The 16,602-nt window shown below is 35.6% G+C and overlaps 1 protein-coding gene across 7 annotated transcripts in view; it reads left to right on the forward strand.

The window, feature by feature from the left end:
- The window catches only part of USP34 (ubiquitin specific peptidase 34), a 252,168-nt gene that overhangs the window by 64,689 nt on the left and 170,877 nt on the right, over window positions 1-16,602 (forward strand). For all 7 annotated transcript variants that reach the window (XM_039240318.1, XM_039240319.1, XM_039240314.1 and 4 more), the window contains 3 exons: window positions 347-397; window positions 545-694; window positions 14,125-14,192. In XM_039240318.1, coding sequence (XP_039096249.1) covers window positions 347-397; window positions 545-694; window positions 14,125-14,192 — 269 coding nt within the window. The remainder of the gene's footprint in view (window positions 1-346; window positions 398-544; window positions 695-14,124; window positions 14,193-16,602) is intronic.

Genomic DNA, 16,602 nt, shown 5'->3' on the forward strand with positions numbered 1-16,602 from the left:
TTTGGTTAAAAATTAAGTGGTTTTAAAAACATTATAATCTGTTTTTGTGATAATTATCCCAGTTCTTTATGGAGACATGTTTAATTGAAAAGGCAATAGATAGTATATAGCATAGAAAGATTTCTTTGCAAAAGAGTTACAATGCCCATATTAGCTTCAGTTAGGAATAGTATTATTCATGATGAGAAACAATTGCAAAAGACTGTTGCAGGTTTTATAAACTCTGTCCATAGAATATTGTATTTTTTTTAGTATATTTGACACAGAATATTGTATTTTTTTTAGAGATTATTATCTTGTAGGGTGACCTAATTATGTTTACTTTGTTTTTGTTTTTTTGAATCAGGATATATCAACCCAAGAAAGCAACATATTAGGGGCATTCTGTGATATGAATGTAAGTGTTTATGTTTTTCTTATTCTCAGGTTTATGAAATGTGTTATTTTATTCATTTTTGAGTTTTTATATTTGGTCAGTATCTTTTCCATATTCATAATAAAATGAAAATTATTCCTGATGAGTTAAAATTTTTTTTCCCCTCAGGATGTAGAAGTGCCATTGCATTTGCTTCGTTACGTATGTTTGTTTTGTGGGAAAAATGGCCTTTCTCTCATGAAGGATTGCTTTGAATATGGAACTCCTGAAACTTTGCCATTTCTTATAGCACATGCATTTATTACGGTTGTATCTAATGTAAGTATGTTTGGAATTGGTTTTAATCTTGGGAATAATGTCTAGGGTTTTAATAACATGAATTTTATGTCCAGAAAAAGTAAGTTTTGAGTGGCTTACATGTACAGGAATTTTTTTTCTGGGTTATATTTTGAAAAAATATTGATACAGGGCCTTTATAAAAGGTCTTATAATAAAAATGGAATTTGTATAAAATAATGAATTTAAGTTAAATAAGTGAATTTAGACCTTTGCTACTTGTTTGTAGAACATAAAATAGGCAACTGTTCACAGAAGTCTTATATTGAATTTACTTTCCTTGCCTGTGATTTTGTACTGGGAAATTTTTGGCTTTTTAGAGTTTTAGTTACATAGAAGACAATTTGCTTAGGGTACTACTGCAGTGTCCCTGACTTTCTTCTGTATTATAAGACCTAATAATATTTTTCTGCATTTGTAAAGAAGATAATTATTCTGTTTGATGTAAATGTCAGTTACTGTGAAGCACAGTAAGTGTGGATGCAGAGACACTTTGTGTTTCATTTTCTTTTTTTGTGCTTCCCAAAGCACAAAGTGATAGTTTGTGGCAACCTGTGTTGGGCAAATCTGTTGATGCTGTTTTCCCAATAGCATTTGCTCACTTTGTGTCATTCTCATAATTCTTCCAAAATTTTAAACTTTTTCATTATATTTGTAATGGCGATCATTGATTACAGATCATTGAAAGCTCATAGGATGTTTAGTATTTTTTAACAACAAAGAATTTTAATTAAGGTTTGTACTTTTTTTTAGGTATACTATTTCACATTTAATAGACTGTAGTATGTACACAAATTTTATGTGCACTGGAAAACTAAAAAATTAATTTTAGTTGCTTTTTTGTGGTGGTCTAGAACTGTACCTGCAGGATCTTCAAGGTGTGCCTATTATGAAATTCAACACTGTTTCATAGGCATATTCACCGTTTGGTTATTTTATGAGAAGTACCTGTTCACATTGTTTACCTGTTTTAAAAAATCACATTGTCTGCTTTTTCCTTACAGATGTGTGGAGATTCCTTATGTTTCATATGCAAATCCTTTGACATACATATATTGCTAGTATCTCCTTCCACTCTATGGTTTGCTTTTCATTCTCCCATGTCTTTTAAGAGCTATTATTCCTCAATCTTAATGGTTTTTAATTTATCAAAAACTCTTTTGTTAGGGTTGTGTTTTCATTTGTGGATAAAAAACTCTTTTCTTACCTTAAGGTCATGAAATTATTTTCCAATATTCTGGAAGTTTTATTGTTTTTCTTTCACATTTTGATTACAGCTCGATTGGAATGGATTTTTGTGTATGGTGTGGGTGATCAAGATTAATTTTCTTACAGACAGCCACTGGTTCTAACAATTCAACAAAGACAGTCCTTTCTTCTTGTTTCCCAATATAATTTTTGTTACAATTTAGGTGTGTTATGTGCCTGGGTCTGGAATCACTAGCATATTACATTGCTTAATCACATCATCTTAATTTTTGGAGCTTTGTAACAAGTCTTGCTATCTAGTAAAGCAAATTCTGCCTGTCATTCTTCTACATTTTTGTTTTAGGTGTAATTAACATAGCATTATATTAGTTTGAGGTGTAGAATGTAAATATTTGTATATATTGCAAAATGTTTGCTACAATAAGTAGTTAACATCCAACACCATTCATGGTTAACAAATTTTTTTTTCTTGTCCTGAGAACTTTGAAGAACTATTCCAGCTTTCAAGTATGCAATACAATATTGTTAAGTACAGTCACCGTGCTGTACATTACATTACCATACCCTGTTATTTTTAAAGAATGTTTTGTTTCCTCTTGGACCTTTCCATTTGGAACCAACACCTAAGTAGTAGTGCACATAAACCCTGTTAAGTTGCCTTGAATCTATACATCAATTTGCGGAGAACTGTCATCTCTGCAGTATTGAGTCTCCTTTTCTGTAAATGTGGTAAATGTGTTTTTATTTACCTGTTCTTAAATTTCTCTCATTATAATTTTTTGTATTTCTTTATAGAGGTATTTTATGTCTTTTTTTAAAACCACTTTTATTTTTATTATTTTTTTAAAAGGTTATTTCAAGAGAGAGCATGTATGCATGGGAAGGGGAGGAGGGACGGGTAGAGAGACAGGAAGACAGAGAATCCCAAGCATGCTCCATGCTGTTAGCGCTGAGCCCAATGTAGGCATGAACTCACAAACTGGGGCTTGAACTCAAGAAACCACGAGTTAGTGACCTGAGCTGAAACCAACAGTCAGATGCTTAACTGACTGAACCACCTCTTCTGCCCATTTTTAAGTGTGTGTGTGGGTGTGTGTTGAGTTATATAAGTTCTTTTTTTTAATGTTTGTTTATTTTTGAGAGAGAACACGCCAAGTGTTGGAGGAGCAGAGAGAGGGAGACACAGAAACTGAAGCAGACTGCAGGCTCTGAACTATCAGCATAGAGCCTGAAGTGGGACTCGAACCCATGAACCATGCGATCATGACCTAAGCTGAAATTGGATGCTTAACACACTGAGCCACCCTGACACCCCTGGATATTAACTCTTTATCAGATATGTCATTTGTAAATATCTTTCCCCATTCAATAGGTTGCCTTTTTTAGTTTTGTTGATTGTTTCTTTGCTGTGCGGGGACTTTTTATTTTCATGAAGTCGTAATAGTTGCTTTGGTTTCCTTTGACTCGGGAGACCTAGAAAAACTTTGCTTATGGCCACTGTCTGAGGAATTACTACCTGAGGTTTAATAGGGTTTTTATGGTTTCAGATATCTTATTTAGGTCCTTAATGCTCTTCGAGTTTATTTTAGTGTATGGTGTAAGAAAGTGGTTCAGTTTAGTTCTTTTGCATGTAGCTGTCCAATTTTCACAACACCATTTGCTGAAGAGCCCTTTATCCACCCATTGTATCTTCATTCCTTGTTTGTCAAAGATTAATTGACCCTATAATCGTGGGTTCATTTCTAGGCTTTCTATTCAGTTCTATTGATTTATGTGTGTCGTTTTGTGCCAGTATTACATTGTTTTGATTACTACTGCTTTGGAATACAGCTTGAAGTCTGGAATTGTGGTAACTCTAGATTTTTACTTCGTTTTCAAGGTTGTTTTGGCTATTCAGGGTCTTTTGTTGGTCCATACCAATTTTGGAATTGTTCTAGTTCTGTGAAAAATACCACTGATACTTTGATAGGAATTGCATTAATGTTTAGATTGCTTTGGGCAGTATCAACCCATGAGCATGGAATGTCTTTCCATTACTTTGTGTTATTTTGAATTTATCAGTGCTTTATAATTTTCAGAGTATAGGTCTTTCACTTCTGGTTTATTCCTAGGTATATTTTATTAATTTTGGTGCAGTTGTAAATAAGATTGTTTCTCTTAATTTTTCTTTCTGCTGCTTCATTATTAGTGTACAGAAATGCAGTGAGTTTCTGTACATTGATTTTGTATCTTGCAATTTTTCTTAACTCATTTTTCAGTTCTATAACCTTTTTGGTGGAGTCTTTAGGGTTCTGTATTATGTAGTATCATGTCATCTGCAAATAGAAGTTTACTACTTCCTTAACCAATTTGGATACCTTTTATTTCTTCTCTAATTGCTAGGATTTCTTTCTTTCTTTCTTTCTCTTTCTTTCTTTCTTTCTTTCTTTCTTTCTTTCTTTCTTTCTTTCCTTTCTTTCTTTCTTTCTTTCTTTCTTTCTTTCTTTCTTTCTTTCTTTTCTTTCTTTCTTTTCTTTCTTTTCTTTCTTTCTTTCTTCTCTCTCTCTTCCCTCCCTCCCTTCTTTCCTTTAATGTTTATTTATTTCATTTGAGTGAGACACAGAGAGGTGTGATCAGGGAAGGGGTGGGAAAAAGAGGGGAGAGAGGATCTCAGGCTGGCTCCGTGCTATTAGCACAGAGCCCGATGTTGGACTCCATCTCACGAACCATGAGATCATGACCAGAGCTGAAATCAGGAGTTAGTCGCTTAACTAACTGAGCCACCTATGCACCCTTCATTGCTAGGATTTCTACTACTATGTTGAATCAAAGTAGAGAACTTGGACATCCTTGTCTTGTTTCTGACCTTATGGGAAAAATTCTCAGTTTTTCATCATTGAGTATGATGCTGACTCTGGGTTGTTTGTTTAATGTCTTTTAAATGTTTTATTTATTTTTAGAGTAAGAGCACAAGCAGAAACAGGGAAGGGGGGTGGGCGTTGACAGCAGCAAGCCCAATGTGGGGCTCTAACTCACAACCTGTGAGATTATGACCTGGGTTGATGTTGGATGCTCAACCAACTGAGCCACCCAGGTGCCCTGGTTCTGGGTTTATGTGTTGATATATATTCCCTCTAGACCTGCTTTGTTGTGGGTTTTTATTATGAATGGATGTTGTAATATTCAGTAGATGCAGAAAAACCATTTAACAATGATCATATGTTTTTTTACCCTTCCTCATTGATTGATTTGATATGTTAAGTTGATTGATTTGCAAGTATTGAATCATCTTGCATCCTGGGAATAAATCCCAGTTGATGGTGGTGTATGTTTTTTTAAATTGTATTATTGTATTTGGTTTACCAATAATTTTGTTGAGGATTTTTGCATCTAAATTCATGACTGTAGTTCTCTTCTTTTTGGTGGTGTCTTTGTCTGGTTTTGGTATCAGGGTGATATTGGCGTCATAGATTGTATTTGGAGGTTTTCCCCCCGCTTGTATTTTTTTGGAATAGTTTGAGAAGAATAGGTATTAACTCTTACTTAAAGGTTTTGTAGAATTCATTAGTGAAGCCATCTGGTCATAGACTTTTGATTTTGGGGAGTTTTTTGATTACTGATTTCAGCTTCATTTTTGGTATGTGGTTTTTCAAATTTTCTGTTTATTCCTTCTTTAGTTTTGTTAAGTTTTTATGTTTCTAGGAATTTATCCATTTGTTCCAAGCTGTTCAGTTTGTTGGCATATGGGTTTCTGTAATATTCTTTTACAGTTGTTTGTATTTCTGTAACATTGATCGTTATTTCTTCTCTTTCATTTGCGATTTTGTTTCATTGGGTTTTCTCTCTTTTTTTTTTTTTTGGAGTTTCACTAGAAGTTTATTAATTTTGTTGATCTTCTCAAAGAACCAGCTCCTAGTTTCATTTCATTGATCTGTTCTATTTTTTAAACTTGTATATTCTTTATTTCTGCTCTGATCTTTATTATTTCCTTTTTTTTGGCTGGGTTTAAGTTTTGTCTGTTCTGTTTCTAGTTTCTTTAGGTGTAAAGTTAGGTTGTTTATTTGAGATTGGTCATGCTTCTTGAGGTAGGTCTGTATTGTTATACACTTTCCTCTTATTTTTAAAGATTTTGTTTTTAAGTAATCTCTGCACCCAACCTGGCGTTTGAACCCACAACCCAGAGCTCAGCAGTCACATGCTCCATTAACTAAGCCAACCAGCCACCCCTCTACACTTCCCTATTAGAACCATTTTTGCTGCTTCTTCAAGATTTTGGGCTGTTATGTTTTCATTTTCATTTGTTTCTATGTAATTTATGATATCTTTTGTGATTTTTTTGGTTTACCCATTATTTAGTAGAAAGTTATGTTATTTAACCTCCATGTATTTATGGTCTTTGCAAATTTTTTCTTGTGGTTGATTTCTACTTTCATAGCATTGTTAGAAAGGATGCTAGAAAGGTATGACTTCAGTTGTTTTGAATTTGTTGAGACTTGTTGTTTGGCCTAATGTGTGATTTGTTTTGGAGAATGTTTCATATGCTCTTATAAATAGTGTTCATTCTGTATCAGGGTGGAATGTTCTGAATATATCTGTTAAATCCATGTCCAGTTTGTCATTCAGTGCCACTCTTTGCTTGTTAATTTTGGATGATCTGTTCATTGATGTAAGTTAGGGGTGTTAAAGTCCTCGCCTACTATTATGTTACTGTCAGTTATTACCTTTAAGTTTGTTTTTAACTGTTTTATATATTCGGGTACTTCCATATTGGGTACATAAATATTTACAGTTGTTATATTCTCTTGTTGGATTGTCCCCCTTATTATTATATAGTGTCTTTTTCTCTCGTTATAGTCTTTGTTTTAAAGTCTTATTTTGTCTTATGTAAGTATTGCTACCTTGGCTTTCTTTTGACACTATTTGCATGATAAATGTTTCTCCATCCTCTCACTTTCAATTTCCAGGTGTTTTTCAGTGTGAAATGAATCTCTTATAGGCTGTATGTGGATGGGTCTTTTTTTTTTTTTTTAAACCATTTCATCACTTTGTGTCTTTTGATTGGAGTGTGTAATCCATTTACATTCAATGTAATTATTGATAGGTATGTATTTGTTGCTATTTTGTTACTTGTTTTGTGGTTGTTTCTGTAAACTTTTTTTTTTTTTTTTAAATGTTTTTTCTTTATTTGTGAGAGAGACAGACAGTATGTGTGTGGGAGGGGCATAGAGAGAAGCAGACAGAATATGAAGCAGGCTCCCAGGCTCTGAGCTGTCAGCACAGAGCCCTACATGGGGGTTGAACCCACGAACCATGAGATCATGACCTGAGCCGAAGTTGGATGCTTAACCTTCTGAGCCAGTCAGGTGCCCCTTTATAGATTTTTTTCTGATCCTTTCTTCCCTTGTGCTCTTTTCTGGTTTGTTGGCTTTACTGATAGACCTGGATTTCTTTTACTGTATTGTTTACATATTTATTACTGGTTTTTGATTTGTGATTCCCATTAAATTTTTATATAACATCTGTGTATAGCAGTCTATAAATGGATGATCACTTAAATATATCTTTTTAGAGAGAGAGAGCGAGCACACACACATGTGCAGGCAGGGGGAGTGCAGAGGGAGAGAGAAAGAGAGATCTTAAGCTCCACACCCAGTGCAGAGCCAATACAGGGCTTGATCTCACAACTCTGAGATCATGACCCGAGCTGAAATCAAGAGTTGGGCACTTTCCTGACTGAGCCACCAAGTGCCCCAAAGTATTTTTTTAATGGTTTAATTATTTTTTTTAATTTTAGGTTCCCAATCTAGTTAACATACATTATTCTGTTAGTTTCTGCTTAAGTTTAAATCTGTTCTTTACTCTTTTCCTCTCAACATTTTTAGGTAAATGATGTCATATTTTCCATCCTTTTATTTTATGAATCCCTTGACCGGTTTTTATGGAAATACTTATTTTTATTGCATTTGTGATTTTTTACTTTTCATACTCTCACTTATGGTCTTTCCTTGTTACTCCAAGAATCCCCTTAATATTTCTTCTTAATAGATCTGGTTTAATGGTCGTGAAATCCTTTACTTTTTGTGTCTTTGAGAAATCGGCTCTCCTCTTCTGAATACCAGAGCCCTTTGGGTATATTGTGCCACTCCCTTCCTGTCTACAAAATTTCTGCTAAAAAATTTGCTGATAACCTTATGAGTTTCCCTTGTATGTAATTGTCTTTTGCTGCTTTAAAAATTTTTTCTTTATTGCTCATTTTTGCCATTTTAATTAATATGTGTCTTGGTGTGGACCTCCATAGATTGAATTTTTGGGAGGATTTGTGCCTCCTAGATTTGGATGTCTGATTCCTTCCCCAGATTAGGGAATTTTGCAGTTCTTAGTTTTTGAATGAGTTTTCTCTCCCCCTTCACTCTCTATTCTTCTGAGATCCCTACAATTCAAATGCTGTTAAACTTAATGGAGTCACTGAGTTCCCTGACTATTCAGTTTTCATAATTTTCTTTCTTCTCTTTTGCTCAGCTTAGTTATATTCCATTATTCTGTCTTCCAGGTCATTAATTCATTCCTTTGCCTCCTTTAGCCTGCTGTTGTTCCTTCAAATGTATTTTTAATTTAATTTAACTTAATTATGTGTTCTTGATACCTGATTGTTTCTTTTTTATCTCTGAGTTAAGGGTCTCACTGATATCCTCCACTCTTTTCTCAAGTCCAATATCTTTATGATCATTACTTTAAATTCTCCATCAGGCATATTTCTTAAGTCTGTTTCACTTTGGTTTTTCTGTGGTTTGGTCCTGTTATTAACATTTAGGAGCTATTTCTCTGTCTCCTCATTTTGTCTCATCTCTTATATCTGTTTCTGTGTGTTATCATTGTCAGTTCTTTCTTTTGCTCTTAATGATAACAGCCTTATGAACAAGAAATCTTGTAGTGCTTTACAGTGCTTTGCAGTTCAATGTCCCCTAGTCCCCAGGGGCTAGTGCTTCTGGATATGTGTCTTTGTGTGTTGCATGTTCTCTGCTGTTGTGTCTTGGTCTCTTTCCCTCTTTGCCTGTTGTGATGTTTGGTCCTCAGTAGGGGCTGGGCGCTTTTTAATAAAATGTGGAAAGTGACATTTGCCCCTGTAGACAACTCTTAACTGAGGTCCTGCAAAACTGGCAGCTAATCAGGAGATGTGATGTTGGCCAGATATGCACTGGTTGGTTGGAGTAGGAGCCTACAGTGCTGGGACTAAGGGGAATGTGACAGGGAAAGGTGCGTCTAGCAACACTTGGGGTGTGGGGTAGTGGTAGGCAGCTTGGTGCAAATAAGTTAGGTAATGATTGTTGGCCCTGTTGCAGCTCTCTGCAGGTGCCTGTTTCTGTTGGATGGTGGGGGAGGGAAATGGTGCTTTCCAGCTCCTCTGTTCCTAGAGGGGTCTCCTTGTGGTTCCTGTCTCTCTGGCCACGCTCTAAGATGAGCAAATCACTCCCACTACTGTCTGTTTCTAGTCTTTCAAATTTCTAGTTTTGTGCTGTATCTGCAGGGGTTTTTTGTTGTGCTGCCTCTTTAAGGGTGGGGAATTTACTTACTAATGCCATGCCGGCTCTCCTTTAGCTGAGCCCAATTGTTTTTAAAAGTCCAGGCTTTAAGTTCCCAATTCAGCCTCTCTTCCTTTCAAAGGCAAATGTGTGAAAGTTTTTTGCCCTTCTCTGAACCACTGACTCCTTCCCCAGCATGGTTAGCTCCCAGACCATGTCTTTGCCCTTCCTACCTACTTTGATGTGGTATCTTCTCTACCTTGGGTTGTGGAGTTTGTTCTGTCAGTGTTTTGTTTTTTTCTGGGTTATATATGCTGATGTGTTACCTGTTATATCTGTGAGACTATATGATCTTAGGGTCCTCCTACTCTGTCATCTTCCCACACTTCTCCAAGGTGTTACATGTCTATTAGATGTTTTTGGTAGGCATATTTTTGAAAACTTCATTTAGTATTTGTTCCTGGTTATTCAGAAAACCTATGCTTATATATATAATATGTGTATGTATGTATATGTATGTGTGTATATTACTTACTTGTGTTAACTTTCTATGTAGCATTCTTGACAAACCCATTTAATTCTAAAAACGTTTATCTGAAAGTTGTTTTAGATTTTTCTGTGCACATAATCATGTTATCTCAGAGTAATGATATTATTTTTCATCGCAATGTAGTTGACATACAATGTAAAATTAGTTTTTGGGTGTACATTGTAGTGATTTGACAAATCTGTATGTTATGCTTATGCTCACCACAAGTATAGCTACCATCTATCACCATACAATGCCATGTAATATCATTGACTATATTCCCTATGCTGTACCTTTTATCCTTGTGACTTACTAATTCTGTAAGTGGAAGCCTGTATATACCACTCCTCTTACTCCATTTTGCCCACCCTCCCACACTCTCCTCTCTGGTAAACATCATTTCTCTCTCTATATGAGTCTGTTCCTCTTTTTTGTTCATTGGTTTGCTTTGATATTTAGATTTCATATGTAAATGAAATCATAACATGTTTTTCTTTTTCTGTCTTGTGTCACTTAGCATAAAACGTTCTAGGTCCATTCATGTTGTTGTTTATGGGAAAATCTCATTACTTTTTGTGGCTGAGTAATATTTCACAGTGTGTGCATGTGTATGTGTATATGATTAATTCTTTGAGGAACCCCCATAGTGCTTTCCATGGTGGCTGTACCAATTTACGTTCCCACCAACAAAGCATGACATTTCATTTTGACCACATTTCCACCAACATTATTTCTTGTCTTTTTGATTCTAGCTGTTCTGACAAGTATAAGGTGATAACTCATTGTGGTTTTAATGTGCATTTCCCTGACAAGTAGTGATGTTGAGCATCTTCATGTGTCTGTTTGCCATTTGTAGGTCTTCTTTGGAGAAATGGCAGTTCGGGTCCTTTGCCCATTTGTAATCAGATTATTTTTTGTGTTGTATGTGTTAATTAGATGTTTTGGCCATTAACCCTTTATCAGGTATATCATATGCATATATCTTCTCTTTTTTTCATTCAGTAGGTTGCCCTTAGTTTTGTTGATTGTTTCCTTCACTTTGTAGAAGCTTCTTATTTTGGTGTAATCACAGTGGTTTATTTTTCCTTTTTTTTTTGGCCCGAGGAAGTATATCTAGAAGAGTGCTGGTGAGAACGATGTTCAAGAGATTACTGCCTATGTTTTCTTTTTCAGAGTTTCATGGTTTCAGGACTCACATTTAGGTGCTTAATCTATTTCGAATTTATTTTTGTGTATGGTGTAAGAAAATGCCCCAGTTTCATTCTTTTGCATATAGCTGTTAGTTTCCCCAGCCTTTTTTTTTTTGAAGAGACATTTCCTCATCGTATGTGTTTCTTTTGTTGTGGATTAATTGACCATGTAAGTGTGGGTGTTTTTCTGGGCTCTCGGTTCTCTTCCATTGATTTATGTGTATGTTTTTATGTCAGTGTCCTACTGTTTTGAATACTACAGCTTTGTAACATTTTGAAACATTTTTTTTAGTAGTTTATTTTTGAGACAGAGAGAGACAGAGCATGAGTGGGGTAGGGGCAGAGAGAGAGGGAGACACAGATTCCGAAACAGGCTCCAGGCTGTGAGCTGGCTGTCAGCACAGAGCCTGACGCGGGGCTCAAACCCACGAAGCATGAGATCATGACCTGAGCCAAAGTTGGACACTTAACCGACTGAGCCATCCAGGCTCCCCTTGTAATATATTTTGATATCTGGGATTGTGAGACTTCTAGCTTTGTTCTTTTTGAAGATTGCTTTGGCTCTTTGGGGTCTTCTGTAGTTCTATACATATTTTGGAATTATTTGTTGTAGTTCTGTGAAAAATGTTGCTGTTATTTTAATATAACAGCATCTGTGGATTGCCTATGGGCATTTCAACAATATTCATTCTTCCAACCCTTGAACATGGAATATCTTTTTAGTTGTGTTATCTTTAATTATTTTTCTCAGTTTTTTTTTTAATTTAAAAAAATGTTTATTTTGAGAGAGAGACACAGCGCGAGCAGGGGAGGGCAGAGAGTGAGAGGAAGACACAGAATCCGAAGCAGTCTCGAGGCTCTGAGCTGATGTGGGGCTTTAACGTGAGATGATGATCTGAGCCATAGTCAGATGCTCAACTAGCTGAGCCATCCAGATGCCTCTTTGTCAGTGTTGTAGTTTTCAGAGCACAGGTCTTTTACTTCCTTGGTTAAGTTTATTCAGAGGTATTTTACTGTTTTTGGAGCAATTGTAAATCAAAATTTTTTTAAATTTGTTTTCCTTCTGTTTGCTAAGTAATATTAATTTTAATTCTTCCTTTTTTAGTCTTAGGACTTTATTTACTTTCTTAACTTTTGTACTATCCAGGACCTTTAGATCAATTTGAATTAAAGGCATTCTTGATTGTTCCTAGTCTTAGAAGAAAATCATTAATTAGTTAATTAATTAATTAATTAATTTAGAATGAGAACATGAGCAGGGGACAGGCAGAAGAAGAGGATAGAGTGACCTTTTTTTTTTTTTAATTTTAATTTTCAAGTTAGTTAATATACAGTGTAGTTTTGGCTTAAGGAGTAGAACCCAGTGATTCATCTCTTAACATCTGACACTCAGTTCTCATCCCAAAGAGTGCCCTCCTTAATGTCCATCCCGCATGTAACACAACACCCTCCCCACACACTCCCACCAGCAACCCTCAGTTTGTTCTTTGTATTTAAGAGTCTCTTATGGTTTGCCTCCCTCTCTGTTTTTATCTCATTTCTCCTTCCCTTCCCCTATGTTCATCTGTTAGGCTTCTCAGATTCCACATATGAGTGAAACCATGCTGTCTTTTTTGGACTTACTTTGCTTAGTATAATACCCTCTAGTTTCATCCACATTGTTGCAGATGGCAAGATTTCATTCTTTTTTTCATTGCTGAATAGTATTCCATTGTGTATACATACCACATCTTCTTAACCCATTCATCAGTTGATGTACAGCTGTTCTCATTCCAGAATTTGGCTGTTGTTGATCGTGCCCCTTTGAATCAGCATTTTTGTATCCTCTGGTTAAATTCCTAGTAGTGTAATTGCTGTATTTTAGGGTAGTTCTATTTTTAATTTTTTGAGCAACCTCCACACTGTTTTCCAGAGTGGTTGCACCAGTTTGCATTCCCACCAACAGTGCGGTAAGGTTTCCTTTTCTCCACATCCTCACCAACGTCTGTTGTGTCCTGACTTGTTAATTTTAGTCTTTCTGACTGGTACAAGATACAGTAGTAGCACATTTTTGGTTTTGATTTGTATTTCCATGATGATGAGCAATGTTGAGCATCTTTTCATGTGTCTCTTTGCCATCTTGATGTCTTTTTTGGCAAATTGTTCATGTGTTCTGCCCATTTCTTCATTGGATTATTTGTTTTTTTGGGTGTTGAGTTTGGTAAGTTCTTTATAAATTTTATATACTGACCCTTTATGTGATATTTTATTTGTAAACATCTTCTCCCATTCTGTCAGTTGCCTTTTAGTTATGTTGATTAGTCCCTTTGCTGTGCAGAAGCCTTTTCTCTTGATGAAGTCTAATTTGTGTCCCTTGCCTTTACGAAGGTTTAGGATTATAGCTTGTTTGATAATTTGCTTAGCTTTTTTGTTCTTATGATACTTGAACCATTATTAGAATAAAATCATAAGGTAAACATATTTAGAAATGGGTTGGGGGGTGCCTGGGTGGCTCAGTTGGTTAAAGCGTCCAACTTCGGCCCAGGTCATGATCTCACAGTTCGTGGGTTCGAGCCCCACGTTGGGCTCTGTGCTGACAGCTAGCTTAGAGCCTGGAGCCTGTTTCGGATTCTGTCTCTCCCTCTCTCTCTGACCCTCCCCTGCTCATGCTATGTTTCTCTCTCACAAATAAAAAAATAAATAACTTAAAAAAAAAAAAGAAATGGTTTGGAATATCATGGAGATATCACGGTCTGTAAGGTTATGGTCTTTAGATATTAGATATTATGGTCTTTAGACTGATTTTATGTATGTTTATATAAAATATGTATAGGATACTTGCCTGATATGTGTGTAATCCTATTTCTTAGTTTATTGTTTTCAAAATGTATAAAATGTATGTAGTTTTCACGTCAGCAAAATACTAAATGCTCTTGTTTGTAATTACAGTGACCTGTATTCCACATATTCATTGTGCATTAATGTCATATTTATATTTCTTTATAGATTAGAATATGGCTACATATCCCTGCTGTCATGCAGCACATTATCCCTTTTAGGACCTATGTTATTAGGTAAGTTTATAAAATCTTTTCCTCTTCATTACCAATGTGATATGTATAAATAGTTGATAACATAGTATAATTTATATTGTTTATAAAGTCCCTTGTACTCACATCCTCTAGACAAAATTTTAATTGACAGTTTAGTGTATAATATTTTTAATGCTCATGTAGGCTTATAATTAATATTTACTTTTAAGCAATTTATGTTTGACTTTTTTTTCTTTATTGAAAGATATAAAATTTTTAAGTACTGTCTACACCCATCATGGGGTTTGAACTCAAAACCCTGAGATCAAGAGTCACATGTTCCACCGACTGAGCCAGCCAGGCTCCCCTGGACCTTCTTTTCCTTTTACATGAATATATAAGGAGATTAACAGTGGTTAACATGGTATTCCATAGTATGTAGTCAACAAAGATACACTAAATATTATGTTCTAGGTATTGGGAATATAGCAGAGAAGAAAGGACTTCTCTTTTTGTGCAGTGTCTGTACCAAGTAAATAAGTAGATGGTAATAGTTCATCAGAAATTTGTATTACAGAGTAAAGGAGGAGCAAAGGTGGATTGAGTCTTGTAGAGGATGGGTCACAATTTTAAATAGAGATTTAAAGATCTCTTTGAGAAGAAAGAGATGACATTGAGTTTAAGTTCAGCCTCAGAATGAAGCCTAAGAGGATGGAGAACAAAAAATGTGTTAGAGTTGGAGTGTGAACTGTTGGGAGTTCTAAGATTGTACTTCTTTGGTAGTATTGATAAGTTCGTTATACTTTTTATCATTCATTTGCAAAATTTGAGTGCCTATTTTCCCATTACTATGTGAGTTTTTGGAAAAAATGTCAGAAAAAGAATCTGATGGTGGTGAATCCTCTGTCAGGTAATGTGATAGAGAGGAAATAAGAAAGTGGTCTTTCTGAAAGATAGCATCTGAAGATTGTGAATCAGCTAATCAGGTGATAATTGGAAGAACCTATTCCAGGTGGAAGGAACTTAAGGAAGTAAGCTTTGAAGTTGGAAAGAAGATGACATTCAAGAAAATAGAAGCATACTGATGTGGAACATAGTGTGTAAGGGAGGAGTAGTTATGAGGTTGGATAAGCAAGGGTAGATTATATAGGACCTTAAAGCCATTATAAAGAGTTTGTATTTAATTTTAGCAATGGAAATTGATTGAAGAGTTTTAAGCAGGTGAGTCATGACGTGATGATTTTTAGAAGATCACTTTGAGTTTTAAGTGGATCACAAATTGTAGCGTTGTTGGAGTAGAATCTATGAGTCCAATTTAAAGGTTTATTCAGTAGTTCTGGAAAGAAATGATGCTTACTGGTATAAGGATTTTTTTGGTAATTTTGAAAATTGAATGGATGTTGGTTAAAATGGACAAGATTGGCGATTCTGGAATTTAAAGGGGTAAGCATAATGGATGACACATAAACCCCGTACCTCAGTTTCTCTTTTGTGCTGTGGGTTTCATTCACTGAGATGTGAAGAACTGAGAGAACTTCAAGACTTAATTTCAAGATGCCTGTGGGACATTTAAGTGGCACTGGTGAATTGAGAGCATAAGTGTATAATTAAGAACAGTATTGTTAATTGAGTTATCAGCATAAAGACCAATTATTCAACACCTCCTGGAAGTGGATGAGGTCATCTGGGTAGAGAATCTAGAAAGTGAATAGAAGTGTGTTGAGGTGCCTGGGTGGCCTAGTCAGTTAAGTATCTAAGTCTTGGTTTCAGCTCAGGTCATGATCTCACAATTGGTGGGATTGAACCCCAAGGTTGGTTTCTTGCTGACATTGCAGAGCCTGCTTGGGATTTATTCATTCTATTTCTCTTTCTCTCTCTTTCTCTCTCTCTGCCCTCTCCCCTTCTCTCTACCTCCCTCCCAAAATAAATAAATAAGCCTTAAAAAAAAAGTGTGTTGGGGATGAGGACTTTGTATCATTGTGCTTTTGCTGTGTAAGAACACAATACCTAAATCTTGGTGACTTAAAATAACAGTTATTTATTATTTCTCACAGTTCTCAGGCTTGATAGTTCTTTTGATCTGGGCTGACTTGGCTGAAACTGCATGCTTTAAAAATATCATCTCACTTATATATTCTCTGGTTGGCCAGCTGATTGTTATTGGAAGTGAAGGGGAGTTCATATTCATCTTGCAGTTGGGGTATCAGCCATGCCTCTCTCATCCAGCATGCTTACCTGGGTTCCTTTTTTTTTTAATTAAAAAACTTTTTTTATGTTTTATTTATTTCTGAGAGAGAGAGACAGAGAGAGAGCATGAGCAGGGAAGGGTCAGAGAGAGAGGGAGGCACAGAATCCAAAACAGGCTCCAGGCTCCAAGCTAGCTGTCAGCACAGAGCCCAACGTGGGGCTCGAACCCATGAACCATGAGATCATGACCTGAGCTGAAGTCGGA

This window comes from Hyaena hyaena, unplaced genomic scaffold (assembly GCF_003009895.1).
Source record: "Hyaena hyaena isolate Hyena2069 unplaced genomic scaffold, ASM300989v1 scaffold_173, whole genome shotgun sequence".
Lineage (NCBI taxonomy): Eukaryota > Metazoa > Chordata > Mammalia > Carnivora > Hyaenidae > Hyaena > Hyaena hyaena.